Consider the following 14,019-nt stretch of genomic DNA (forward strand, 5'->3'; position numbering starts at 1 on the left):
GATTTTGACCAGGATGTCATTAATCCACACTTATCTCCACTCTGCCCGTTTGTGGTCTCTTAACGTTACACCGATCATTTTTCTTTCCATAGCTCGCTGCGTTGTCCGTAACTTATGCTGAACCCTCGTTGTTAGCGTCCACATTTCTGCCCCGTAAGTGAGTACCGGTAAGATACAGCTGTTGTATACTCTTCTCTTGAGGGATATTGGTAAACTGCCATTCATGATCTGAGATAGTCTGCCATATGCGCTCCACTCAATTCTTATTCTTCTTATTTCCCTCTCATGATCCGATCAGCAGCCACTACCTGCCCTAAGTAGACGTATTTCCTTACCAGTCCCAGTGCAGCACTACCAATTGTGAGCTGCTGTTCCTTTGCGAGACTGCTAAACATTACTTTTGGTTTTCTGCATGTTAACTTTATCCACTGTTCAGCTCTGCCTGTCTAGCTCTCTGATTAAAGGATGTTGAGTGTCCTTTAAATGGACTTATATCTTCAAAGAGACAATAATGTATTCATTTCTCAAAAACTGGAACTTGGTCGGCAAGTTGCACGCTTCCATGGTGGCTAAGGAGACTTCTACATCAAGCATAACAAAGCAGGCATGCTTGCCAATTAGAATGTTTCATAGTCACCCTAATGCATATATATGGGTTGTCCCAAACCTTAATTCACAAGAAAGGAGACATCACGGGCTTGAGAAATTGCAGACCGATCAGCTTGCTGTCTGTTGCCAACATGGTATTTACTAAGCTAATCGCTAACAGAGTACCTATCACTTCGATCAGCCAGATGATCAGGCAGGCTTTCGTGAAGGATACTTGACAATAGACCATCATCACGCTATCAATCAGGTGACAGAGAAATGTGCAGAATATAAGTAACCCCTATATATATACTTCATTGATTACGAGAGAGCATTTGACTCAGTGGTAACCTCAGCAGTCATGCAGGCATTGTGGAATCAGGGTGTAGAAGATTCTTAAGTTAAAATACTGGAAGATATCTGTAACAATTGAACAGCTCCCATAATCCTCCATAAAGTTAGCAATAAAATTCCAATAAGGAAAGGTGTTGGGCAGGGAGACATGATCTTGCCAATGCTATTCACCGTATGGTAACAGTACTAGGCGTTCCGAGGCCTGGATTGGGAACAGCTACAGATAAGAGTAATGGAGAATACCTATGTTATCTGCAATTCGCTGATGACATTGCCTTGCTAAGTCACTCGGGAGATGAGCTGCAAAACATGATAAATGAGTTAAACAGGCAGAGCAGAACGGTAAGCCTTAAAATTAACACGCAGAAAACTGAAGCAATGTTCAACAGTCTCGCAAGGGAACAGCAGTTTACAGTTGGTTGCGAGGTGCTGTCAGTGCTAAGGGAATACATCTACTTAGGGCTGGTAGTGACCACAGATCCGGATTACGAGAGTGAAATAACTAAAATAAGAATCCGCTGTAGCGCATTTGGCAGGTTCTCTCAGATAATGGATGGCAGTTTACCAGTGTCCCTCTAGAGAAAAGTTTATAACAGCTGTATTTTACCGGTACTCACCTATGGGGAAGACATGTGAAGGCTAACGAAAAGGGGTCAGCCTAAGTAAGGACAGCATAGCAAGCTATGAAAGAAAAATGATAGGTGCAACGTTAGGAGAATGGAGGCTGGCAGAGTTGGCAAGGGGGAACAAACGTGGGTTGATGATATCCTAGTTGAAATCAAAAGGAAGAAATGGGCTTGGGTAGCGCATGTAATGAGAAGGCAAGATAAGCACGTGGATTGCAAGAGAAGGCCAGCGTAGCAGGGGGGGTGGCAGAAAGTTGGGTAGACGGATGAGATTAAGAAGTTCGCGGGGATACGGTGGCTATAGCTGGCAAAGGACAGGGCTAATTGGAGAGACATGGGAGAGGCCTTTGCCCCGCAATGGGCAGTCAGTCTGATGGTGATGATGATGATAAATGTGGAAATTCCAAGCATGTACGTGTGAACCAAGTGATGTGGTTGGATTTGCCGCCACTCCCATATGTACAGGCTTTCATCAAACGATAAGAACTTCAAACAGTTTTCACCCAAATAGCGAGTTGATGGATTGTAATGCCAGCATTTGGAAGCATTATGAAAAAGTAACTGAAGCACTAAAACAGGGCAAGAAGTGAAGTTTGGATGAGCCAAAGCCAAAAATTTTGAAGACTTGAAGACAACAGAGTTTCGAAAAGCGAAACTTGGGGCACTTACCCACTTTCGATTAGGACTAGTTGCAGTTGAAGTAATGCCCATTTGGACCCTGCTCTTGCAGTTTGGAAAATTCACATCCTTTGCCTTCATCGCCCTCTCACAATAGTCTCAAGTCTCACACTTCCCTACAAAAGCAGTCCGTCTGTAGCACGTTATTAGCCAGAGGCAATTGGCAGTACCGTGTAGTAAACCCTGTGGCAGAATGATTTCAGTCATCTCTCTCTGTTCAGCAATGTGAACCTTTAGTAAAGCTGCTTTCATTGCTCCACCAAGGAGAGCAGGTTTATCCACGTCCAGGTAGTTCTGCAATACTCAACTGTCAAAAGGCCACAGCTGTCCAGCTGCTTGAGCAAGCCAGCCTTACAAAACTTGCATCTTCGCTGAAAGGCATCTTGCAAAGCCAGAAGCCCATCTGTGCTTATCAGTGTGGAGGCAAACAGCAGTGCTCTTTCTGTGTACCATCATCAGCCTGACTACGCCCACTGCAGGGCAAATTCCTCTCCCATGTCTCTCCAATTAACCCTGTCCTTTGCCAGCTAATTTTCAGCCGCCCCGTGCTACGCTTGCCTTCTTTCGTAATCCACTCCGTTACTCTTAACCCTTGCTTTGTACACAATTGCGTCCGCGTCAAACTAACAGCTTTTTCTGAGGAACTGGTGCACTTAGCAGTTATTTCGTTATTTCAGTCAAATTGATCACCCTTCTTGTTGCAAATAAGTTTTTTTGTACCATGTAACAAACGCAGTAATACTTCACATAACAGTGAGCTAGGTAGCACTTGGTCCGCCATTTTTGTGCAGACAGATTTTGCTGCAAGTAAAAACATCAGTTGTTTTTCCTCAATTCCGAGTGCAATGTGCACCTTCGAAACACGAAGTGATTCCATGATCCCTAGGGTACTTACCTGACACACGAGAACATTTCGATGGTACTATTTCTAACAAATCTGACACTTTGAACGGAATTCTCCGCACCATTGTAAAAACTTGCCTGCTGGTCTTTCACGCTCGAAAACTAACAAATTCCCTTTCTTGATGCCTGAAGGTGCTACTTAGGTGAAAAAATGATTTCAGCCAAACAAAAAATGGTGCCTGAAAGGGTTAAGGAACCACTAAGGGCCACTACAAAAAGTGGTTTACAAACATAATCAGCATACGTGGGTCTTGCAACCATATGTCATGACCATACACAGTGCAATGACAGCAGAAAGGACAAGCACGCAGGTGCCATTTGTCAACAAAAGTTTATTGTGAATGAAACTGCATTCCTAACAAAGAATGAGTGTATAAAAAGAAAAATGTGGAACACACGAAATAAATAATATTTCATTTAGTTTATGCAAACTGAATTTCGTTAAACCACACCTGCACACAATATCCAGCAAGGCACCAGCCTACAAGACTCGTTAGCACAAGCAGTTTATTGCACAAGTTTTTACATAAAGTTGTGCTCCAATAAGCTCAACATACCCTAAAAATTAGCATAGTGTGATCATGAAACTAAAAAGAGATATGCCATTGTTCTTTGCATGACCTAGCTAGTCTGCTGTAATCAAAAGGCACAAATTCATTCTTTTGTAGCAAAGCTAAGAAACTCTTCTTATTTACAATGCAACAATCTAGCAAAGAGGAAAACTACAAAGCCAAACTGCTTGCCCGTTGCTATGCGCTTGTTTTGGCGCAATACAGAAACCCCCGAGAAGAGAAGAACATTTACAACAGTGGGCGGCAGCCCAAGTCCAAAGCACGTTTAACACAAAACAAAACGGCAACGGAACGAATTCGGTGACTGCACTTGGTCACGTGTACACACATTTATAATGGCTGCACACACACGCAGCACAGTCAGTGTACGCAGGCACACAGTTCACCCGCCCATCGCTGAAGGGGTGTCTCGAAGAGCACTTCCGCAAGCACCTCCAGCGTTGTTGAGCGTCTTTAAATCACAAAGTGTAGCTTTCTTGAGGATGCAGTGGCTAGAAAGGGCGCCATGGTGACGACGACCGCACATCTGCTTCTTGTAGGGTTCGCTCACGGGAAGACGTGTTGGTGAGACTGCAACTCTTAGCACCATGCATTTTTAAGTCATCCTGCCTGCATTTCTAAACACTCCACGATGATTCCAACTGCACTCACAATGAGCAACCATGCGCTGAGCACCGACCTTATATAATGCACAGTCCATGTGCATGTAACCACATGGAAAGGGCAAACTGAAGAAACTGGGAAACAACAAGACGCTGAACACGAGAAACACGGCGCCACCTTCAAGCTTCGTCTTGAAACGGCACGTATCACTCGTGTGCTGGGCCACTTGACCGGCGAGGAGAGGAGATCCCCAGCGCAGCTCTCTTGAATATGCTCGCAGGAAGGGACAAACTTGCCTCGCTCTGCTCTCGGTTGAGCTCTTCTCTAGATTGTGATGGCAGCAGTGGTGGCAGCGATAACTCTGCCACCCGTTCGGACGTGCCACCAGAGGCGACCGGGCCCTTCCCAGCCACTGCACCGGAGGATGCACCTCACTCGTCGCTCTCCCACTTGGTGTTCATCTTCTTCTTGCGCCGCTCCTCGTCTGCGCCAGGCGAGGAAGCCCCCCCGTCGGCAGCCGCGAACGAGGCCTCCAGGCGGCTGAACTGCTGCAGGGTGGGGCTGAGCGGCCGGGTGGTGTTGGCTGCCAGCAGCTGACAGAGGCGGCTGTACTTGTCCCGCCCCAGGAGCCGCTGGGCGAGCAGCTCCTCGTGGCGTCGCTCCAGCTCCTGCCGCTCCAGGTGCAGGCTCTCCACGTCCTGCTGGAGCGACAGGATCTGGTCCAGCTTGCGCTTCCGGCAGTTCTGCGCTGCCACCTGGCAGGAAAAGAGGGCGAGTAACAAGTTTCATGAATTGCAAGCCACAAAGGTGGTGAGTTTTCATAAAAAAATTGGCTGTGCCTTAGCTAAGGTTAAGTCTGGATGGGTCGTTTGCTTTCCTTAAAACCAATACCTGCTTTCCTCAAAACCAATACTGCACAGTTCAGGTATCCACCGAGATATGACAGTTTCCTGGAGCACTGTCTCTCAAACACATTGTAGTGAGGAGTACAGAATTAGAAGAAAACTACACAGCACTCTGACTTTTTAAAAGTTCATGAAATGATGTCGCATTCGTTTCAGTTGCGAATGTGCCTGGCACTCCAACGAAACAAGGGCACTAACGGATGAGGAGACAGTGTTGTCGTACCTTGTTCTTGCCGCGCCGGCGTATGTCCCTGATCAGCGCCAGTTGTGCCTCTGTCAGCTCGTACTTTGCGAGTCGCTCGTTGAACTCATCAATGGGCAGGTCCACAATCTCGGCGTTGGACAGGGGCAGGTTGAGCGCCCGCGCGCGCTTCTCGTCCCGGGACGCCCGCGCCTGCCGCTGCTCCTCCGTTTCGACCCCCTGCCTGCCGCATGCCAGGGGTGACGCAGCATCCTCATCGTCCTCCTCCTCGGACGACTCGCAGTTCTCTGCGAGCGCAGAAATGGGGCAGGAGCAGAAATCAACAGGACGGTTGCGACGTTCCCTCACCGCACTAGCCACACGCTTCAAGTTTTTCGCTCACATGCCCGAACTGTTACTTTTTCAGCCTCCTTCTTCCCACGTGCAGCTAAAGATTGGAACGGCCTTCCCCAGCATATCGTCGACATCACCTGTCCTTTATCGTTTGCTAGCCATCTAAACAACATTTTTTGTACATGATCACAAACTGGATTGTCTTGTACCTTTTCTGCTCAACCCACCCCTTATGTAATACCCCGCCACTGGTCTCTAAGGTAATAAAATGAAATGAAATTCCTGACAGGTGCAGTTGTACCACTCCCGTGGATCTAGTTACTCCCCACTGTAAGCTCGCACCACTTTGAGGAATTTGTCCCCTAAGCCCATCGAGCTAAAACGGAGAGCTGGCAGCGGAAAAGCGCCGTCCCAAGCCAGGTTGCGGTAATCAAACTTTCCAGAGCTTGTCACAGCTCTCAAATGGCTGGAAATCGGCAGGGAATAAGGTGAACGTTCCGAGTGCTCAGGTGAGATCCACATGCCCTGGGTTATGCTGAAAACTTCATGCAGGAAAACAGTAAAGAATGTTGTTCCTTCAGACCATTCCCTTGTTTACCGAAGCTCTAGCGACATTCCTGTTATTCCAGGCACTCATTACCGCACACTGTACAACCTCCACTTTTGTACTCACAGTCTCCCAAGTTTAGGTAAGTTGCACATAACAATAGGACCCCTAGTACAAAGAACTAAAAGTTCTGAGCGTTCTGAACATTAACCTCTGTAATAGCTATGCAGTACGCAAGGCATGCTTGGCCCACACCCAAACCTCTCCAGTTGCTGGTCACCACAATCACGCTGTTTGTCCCCTTTAGCCAGTACTCAGCCACCATGCTAGTGTCATGCTTAAATTTGCTCAGACTTTTTCTTTTTTTATTCCAGGTGCTTCACACCTGCTCATCAGGCTGCCCATATTTTAGCGACACTAAAATCCGGGGCCAACCACAACCATGGCTCATATGTTGGCACAATGCTACAAACTCTGGAGGCAAGTCCAAGCCTTGCTTTAGAATCTGACCGGTTATTTTATAGCTGCCCCTGGTCTGCCACCCCTTTCTTCAAAGCCACTGTTTCATTCCACAGAAAGCAAAATGCCCCTCCACGTTTATTTATTTCATTTACTTATTCATGACACACAGTCATGAATGACATGAACTGGCTCGATGGAACCATTAAGTTCTGGTCCAATGGTGATGTGCTTTGCTGTACAAGGACTGCTGCACAGCAGAGCAACAAAGTGGGGCATGAAAAACGTGTTTTTCATTTTCTTGCAAAACCAACTCAAATAAAAAAATTGACACCTTTTGCTGGAAAAAAAAATTAAGAAAGCGCTGTCACAAGCTGTCCACCAGCAATGTGTTCTAAATAAGGTGTTGGATTTTTCGATTCAAACTGCAAAAAAAAAAAATACTTAATTCAAGTTTCAAAATTCGGTTCCAACCAAGAAAGGCCTGTGTTCTTGACATATGCGCACCTAGCTGGTTATCGAGTAGGATTTACACTCAGTCAAAAGAGTGCGGAAGACAGGGAGGGGCGTGGTGAGATCGTGTTTCGTTTGATTAAGTAGTGCAGTTGTGCTTTTTGAGGCATCGCTCTGCTGCAGACAGACAGGCTCAACCCCGTTGCCAAAAGATGTCTACTAGCATAGCACTGTTCAACACCATAACCCGTCTGGGGCAGTTATTTGGTTATCCAGGTTTCTCCACTGCATGCAATGACATTCGAAACCATGCATAAGTGTCATGAAAAGGTGCCATGGCTACAACGACAGCTTAACTGGCTACAGTGAGAGTTAAATGGCAGTTCTTTCACTGTCATCAGCACGCAGAAAACACAATGGCACCCTGCTACTCAACAGCCCCGCAATCAACTTCCATGTGCCTTTTTGTTCAATGGTTCTGCCATACAACTTCCATAACTTTATTGGCGACAGGAGTTGCTTCTAAAATCAAGCACTACTATAAGTGCTTCACTGGTAATTAGTGACCCTTTGTGCATTAATTATTCCTAATTTGAATGCTGAGGCTGACAAAAAAAAAAGCCAGGATAAACATTTAAGTCACTTTTGACCACACAGGAATACTGGATTACATCATGAACCACACAGGAATACCAGATTGCATCATGGAAAAAAAAAAGAAAGAAAAAAAGCTTTGAAATTAACACTGAAAAATCCTGGTCATTCTCCTCTTAACATTCATAGATTTCTTTCAGTCCTCACACCACTTCTGGCTCAGTCGACATCTTAGTTACAATGATATGACGACCCTGTCATGCTAGTCACTTCTCAATCAAGTTGCAACTGTGTTTAGACTATATTTGAATGCATTTTTTTTTTTCTGCAGAAGCATACCCTGTCTCAACGCATTCACGGTCAAGAAGTGCCAAAAAGACAAAAGGCAGGGGAGGAGGGACTGAGACGGCACAAGGCTCTACTCTCAACTGAAACTTTCAATAAAAAGTTCTCGCGCAAGTGTACAACACCAAAAGAGGATTCCCGGCTAACAGCTGCGAGTAAGTGCTTCAGTCATCCCTTTCCCGTCCTCCTCTTTGACTTGCCAGTGCTTTCTGAACAACGACACGCATCAACGATCCCAACTATAAACTATCAAAATTTTGGTATGGGCTAGTCGGTGACTCATCTTAAGGAAATAATAAACAGCGCAAGAAAACAGGGACAGCAGAGAAGACACAAACAACAGGACTGGCGCTGAACTAACGACTGGAACTTTATTGAAAAGCGGCAGAGCTTTAAATACAGACAGGCCATCACATTTCCAAGAAGATAATGACTCGCAATAAGATCAATAAAATTTCAGTCGTCAGTTCAGTGCCAGGCCTGTTGTTTGAGTCTTCTCTGCTGTCCCTGTTTTTTTGCGCTGTTTATTACTTTCCTTAAGATATCCGCTCTATACTCTGTTTCATACATAGCAGGCAATGCTGCCAAAACTAGCACGACTGTTCGTGCAGGCTAAGTCCGCGCGCAGAAAGTAGTTCACCATACAACCAAAGCGAACACAAACACATTTCGTAGCGACAAATCTTAAGCGCCATGACTGGCACCTCCTGGACTTCTTTTTACCTCTTGCCACAATTTCATCCTGCGACTCGTCGAGATTTCGAGAGGCAAGAAGTACACATGGCAGTATGATATGTGGTTGGTAGGGCGAATCGCTCCTACTCAATCCGCGTCCAAAAAGTAGTTAACACTCCGTGAAAGTTATGGCCAGAGAGCCCAAACACTGAGGGCGACAGCTTCGACTGTAATTTTCAATGCTACCACATCTTTCTGTATCGCTCCTTCTATTCGTCCAAACAATCACCGGAGTTTCGAGAAGAACGAATGATATGCAGCGGAGTAATATGGTTTCGCGGACACACTACTTCAGCAACCTCCGCAGCGTTGCCTGCTAAGTATGAAACGGAGCATAGTTCTGCTTCAGGGCACCCCATCAGCACAGGTTTGGTTTATTGGGGTTTAACGTCCCAAAGCAACTCGGGCTATGAGGGACGCCAAGTAGTGAAGGTCTCCGGAATATCCGACCACCTGGGGTTCTTTAACGTGCACTGACATCGCACAGCACACGGGGCCTCTAGAATTTCTCCTCCAAAGAAATTCAACCTCCGCGGCCGGGATCGAACCCGCGTCTCTCCATCAGCACAGCTAACTGGCCCAACATTGGAAAGATATTGGCAAAGGCCAGGCCTTCAAAGGACCAGTGTGAAGCCAGGCATTTCCAATGTTGGGCCAATTAAGTATCTGTGCTGCCCCAAGGCAGTTTCACCCTCCTGTTGGCTGAGACTGCCTGCTCCACTCACCAGCAGCTGCTGCCTCGGCGGCCGAGTAGGAGTGGTTGTGGCGCACCAGCGACCCAATGGGGCGGATCACCATCCGGGGCACCTCGGGGGCCGGTGGGAACAGGCTGCTGGGTGTCGGGCTGTTGGGTGGCACCACCGCCACCGTGGCACCACCGGGCAGCCGGCCCACCGTGGTGGGAAAGGCACAGGCACCGCCGTAGCTGCCCAGCATGGTGTCACCGTCCCCCTGAAAACAGGAAACCCACGCAGCTGCCATTTCCCCTCTGCACAGCCTCCAAGCTTCAGCTTTCTTTAAGCCACGCGCAAGAAAGCTGCGGGGATGTTACGGCCCCGAGGAGAGGCATTCAGCATAACCTTAATTTCCTGAGGGGAGCCTGGTCTTGAAAAGAAAATTTTATTAATCTAGTCATAGTTATCAAATTTTCAGGGCACTTGTATTTTTGTCTGCTGATTCTAGATATGTCATTCAATTTCATGTAAAACAATTCCTTGAGCACTTATGCAATTTTTATGCAAGTATTTTGCGAACAGTTCTGAAGAAAATTCGCTGCAGGAAACTCACTGAAGTGTAAGCCATTGGGTTCTCTTGATACCAAGGAATGCAATAAGGGTAAAATTACCATACTGGCTATCATAGAACTTGAGTTATAGGGTACTGAAGCTGCCGCTTCAGAAACAGGAATACACACTTTTCTTCTCATTTCTGAAGCGACAACTTCAAAACCCAATAACTTAAGTTCTATGATAGGCACGAAGACAATTCTACCTTTTTGCATTCCTTGGAGTCAAGAGAAGCCAACGGCATACATTTCAGCAAGTTTCCCGCACGAAATGTTTTTCAAAGCTCTTCACAAAATACATGCCTAGAAAATTCATAACTGCTCAAGGAATTGTTTTACATGAAATTAAATGACGTATCTAAAATCAACACACAAAAATACACATGTCCTGAAAATTTCATAACTATTACTAGATTAAATTTTTTTTCAAGACCAGGCTCCCCATAACGTATTAACATAAAAGTTTTTTAGCATATTAGAAACAATTTTACGATCACTCCTGAAAAATTTCACCGTTTTATATCTACAGAGTTAAGAAAATCTGGCAGAAGGCCAGTTCAACATCTCTTGCGTTCCTACCAGTGCGCTAACAGGTGAAGGCATTCTTGTAATTTTTTTTTTTTTCACAAAGCACACATTTTGGGGTTGAATTTTTGTGATACTTTGTGCGCTGACATATCTAAAGGATTTTAAAGAGGAAATTCAAAATTCACAAATTCGAAAAAACAAAGAACGTCTTGACCTGCACTACGATCCTAGGAATACAACAAAACAAGCCGGGTCATCATAGATAAAATAGTTGCGAAGAAATCTCTCGCATAAGGTGAGCGTTTAGTCAGGGAACCGAAATGAAGAAAAATGCCGATTAGGTGTTTCCCTGCAATGCACAGCTGCCACGATACACAAGACATCTTTTTTTAGAGTGCTTTCCAGGAGATTTCAGCAATGAAACTAAGGGACCGCATAAAAAAACTAAGCATAGAGGTTTACCCCCCCAAAAAACCATTACAAAAAAAAATTTTTTTTTGGCCCTTCGGGATTTCAGTGCCGCGTCCCCTCTTAATAGTAACCTAGGCAATGGGCAAAGGGAGTGTTAGAGCTAGTGTGTGCATAAGCTACTGTCCGCTTTGGGCTCCAGTGCTTGAATCCATTACACATTTTTCTGTGCTTATATCCACATTGCTAGTCCATTCGAATGTAGCAAAGTGACGCTCAAGGCATTCATGGCAGATACAAAGCTGCTTAGAAGATGAAGTCAGAACAGTCAACAAGAGGTCGCAACTATTTGCTGACAAATGGAAATAAATTACGAGTATTTTACCAGGACATATTTGTTTTGGAGCACGTTGCTTTTTTAGGCAACTATGATGACATCCAGGCTCTGTGAGGAAAAGGATAGAGAGCATACAGTCCAACTGCACTTCTCATGGTAAAACGACTAAGCAAACTGGCACTTGCCAACACCAGTGGATGTGTACGCAGTTAATGGGTTGAGCCTAAGAGCAGCCACCTTTACTCACCAGGCCTGGTCGGCGTCCAAACAACTTGTACTTCTTTTGGGCGACCTCCAGAAGCCGCTTGGCATCACTCTCCACATCCGCATGCGATGAGGATGACTCCGAGCAGGAATCCAGCCACTCCTGCACATGGGCAACCGTACTTTGTCATAACACAAGCCCAAAGTAGTGTTGCATTCTCCACTCGCAGGACGACATGAAATTACAAGCAAAACTTGCTAGTACTTTCTCAGTATTGCACAAAACAGCACAAAGTATGCGCACACTGTTCACTGAGCTCTATGCTGTAGGCATGTGATTATTGGTATCTAAACTGGCACATAAAGTGTAAACTTCCATTGGGGACTTCCTAATAGTTGGAAGAAACAGTTAAATGTGACACAAATGTTCAACAAGACACAATTTATGAATGGTACGCACGCGGCGAAGGAAAACAAGGCAGGGCAAGTGGCTCTCCCTATAGCAAGCTAGCAACAAGTTGAATGAGAAAACAGTGATGCAAAACTCACATGATCCTCAGACAGCGACGGGACACGTTCGGAGCCCATTGATGACACGCCTGTGTCGCTGCTGTTGTCCATGCGGTCTTCAGCCACAGACAGCTGGACCGGGTATGGCACAGAGGACACTGCGGCCAGACAGGGAAGTTTGCAAGGTTCAGCAACAGTTCACAAAAGGTGCCGGGGCCCATTGCTCCAGCATATGACAAACACCACCGGACTTAATTAACTGTGAAACAAAATCTAATTCCGTCCCCAAGCTGTATTAGCTCTACAGTTGGATACAATTCAAGAAGAGAGCAGTTAACTGCCCCTCCCTTGAGGCTCTCAAGCCAATGGCGTTGACCCACTGTAATGACATCACAATCAGTCGCCACAAAGCTGCCAGCCAACTGAAACGTCATGATCATGGGTCGTCATCGTTGGCTGGAGGAAGGCCCTTCCTTGAGGGAGATCTTCTGCTACTTTCTTAAACTGTACCAGACTACAGTCCATGTGATCTGTTCCTGTTCCACAGCTATGACTAAGTAAGCCCCACACAAGCCTCCTTTAGCCTCGAGCAGCCCACACACTGAGGAGAAAAGTGCAGCAGAGTTTTATTTCCCATCGGCTGCCAGCGTCCAGGAGTGCGCAAAAATGCAGTTATGATTGCTAATGTGAACTCGCCATGGCTATCCAAGCTCAAATGGTTGGGTGAGCATCAGCAGATATACAAACTCCTCTTTGTGCCAGTCAGCAGCTACACTGTGCAAGCCTGCCTCATAAATACAAATAGAAAAAAGTGGACAGGTGCAAGAGCTTGCCCTAATAAAATTTCTTACTGGCAACATGCGTAAACCTAAGACAAACACTACATAAAAACAATTAGAACAGCAAAGCATTTTTATCAATCAAGGCCACTGCAGAATGTAAAGGAAGGCACTGCAAAACCGTTGATCAATTTAAATTTTTTTTTAAGTTGCATGGCATGGTACTGCAATGCCATACAAATTCTGCATCTGTTTTTTTCTTCTGCACTGGATTAGCTGGTTCTCTTTTAGCACTAGCAATTATGTGCCAGCATTGAGCAACCTGCCACACGTTTCTTTCGCATCCCGCACAGCCTGAGTCACTTTGGGACGTTACCCATAAACCTTAAAACCGTAAACATGTTTCTTGCTTCTATTTTTTTTTATTGAAGCAGGCCTTGCTTCTTAGTTTAAACATTCATTACATCTTCGCTCAAATTCAGCAAGTGATAATAGGCAATGATCTGCAACTACAGAATGACAGAAAGCAGCAATGAAGCAGTACACAATAACAACAAATAACCAAAGTGTCCAAACCAACGGACAATTTTTCTAGTGCTTTTCACATGCAGCCAGTAGAATGCTTTCAGTAGATGTGCCTTCTGAATGCTGTCTTCACTACTCCAGCTGCTGTGTTTAAAAGACATCGCTTAAAATGAAACCTACAGGATAGAGCAATATTATGCAAATCTAAGCTGGGCCTCTGTGCGACCTGAAAAGACAGTTGGCGAAAAAGGTTTTTCAAAAATCTAAATCCATACCCCATTTCCAATTCAACCCAGGCTTCGTCTCGTGCTGCTTTTATACATATTTGCACTTCACCATTGGGACTGACCACTATGGTGACCAAGATTTTGAAAAAAAAAAAATAAAAAATCCTCGGACATGATCCTTTTTCAGCTGGTACCACGAGGATATGCTTTTAGTGTTCCACAGGTGCCAAGGAGTGACTGCCCAGGACTCCATTTGCTCCAGGCTTATAACCTATTGATTCAGTTAGGTTCCTCATCTCTCTCTCCCTCCCTCTTCTGG

General features: G+C 45.6%; 1 protein-coding gene across 3 annotated transcripts in view; it reads right to left on the reverse strand.

The window, feature by feature from the left end:
- Window positions 1-3,461: 3,461 nt before the first annotated feature.
- cnc (NFE2 like bZIP transcription factor cap-n-collar) overlaps window positions 3,462-14,019 on the reverse strand; it is a 96,976-nt gene continuing 86,418 nt past the window's right edge. For all 3 annotated transcript variants that reach the window (XM_089547667.1, XM_089547665.1, XM_089547666.1), the window contains 5 exons: window positions 12,209-12,327; window positions 11,703-11,822; window positions 9,623-9,848; window positions 5,453-5,718; window positions 3,462-5,079 (listed from right to left, as the gene is read on the reverse strand). In XM_089547667.1, the coding sequence (XP_089403793.1) occupies window positions 4,756-5,079; window positions 5,453-5,718; window positions 9,623-9,848; window positions 11,703-11,822; window positions 12,209-12,327 (1,055 nt within the window). In that variant the 3' untranslated portion in view covers window positions 3,462-4,755. The remainder of the gene's footprint in view (window positions 5,080-5,452; window positions 5,719-9,622; window positions 9,849-11,702; window positions 11,823-12,208; window positions 12,328-14,019) is intronic.

The sequence above is a fragment of the Amblyomma mixtum genome, chromosome 6 (assembly GCF_055824585.1).
Source record: "Amblyomma mixtum isolate Tamu chromosome 6, ASM5582458v1, whole genome shotgun sequence".
Classification (NCBI taxonomy): Eukaryota; Metazoa; Arthropoda; class Arachnida; order Ixodida; family Ixodidae; genus Amblyomma; species Amblyomma mixtum.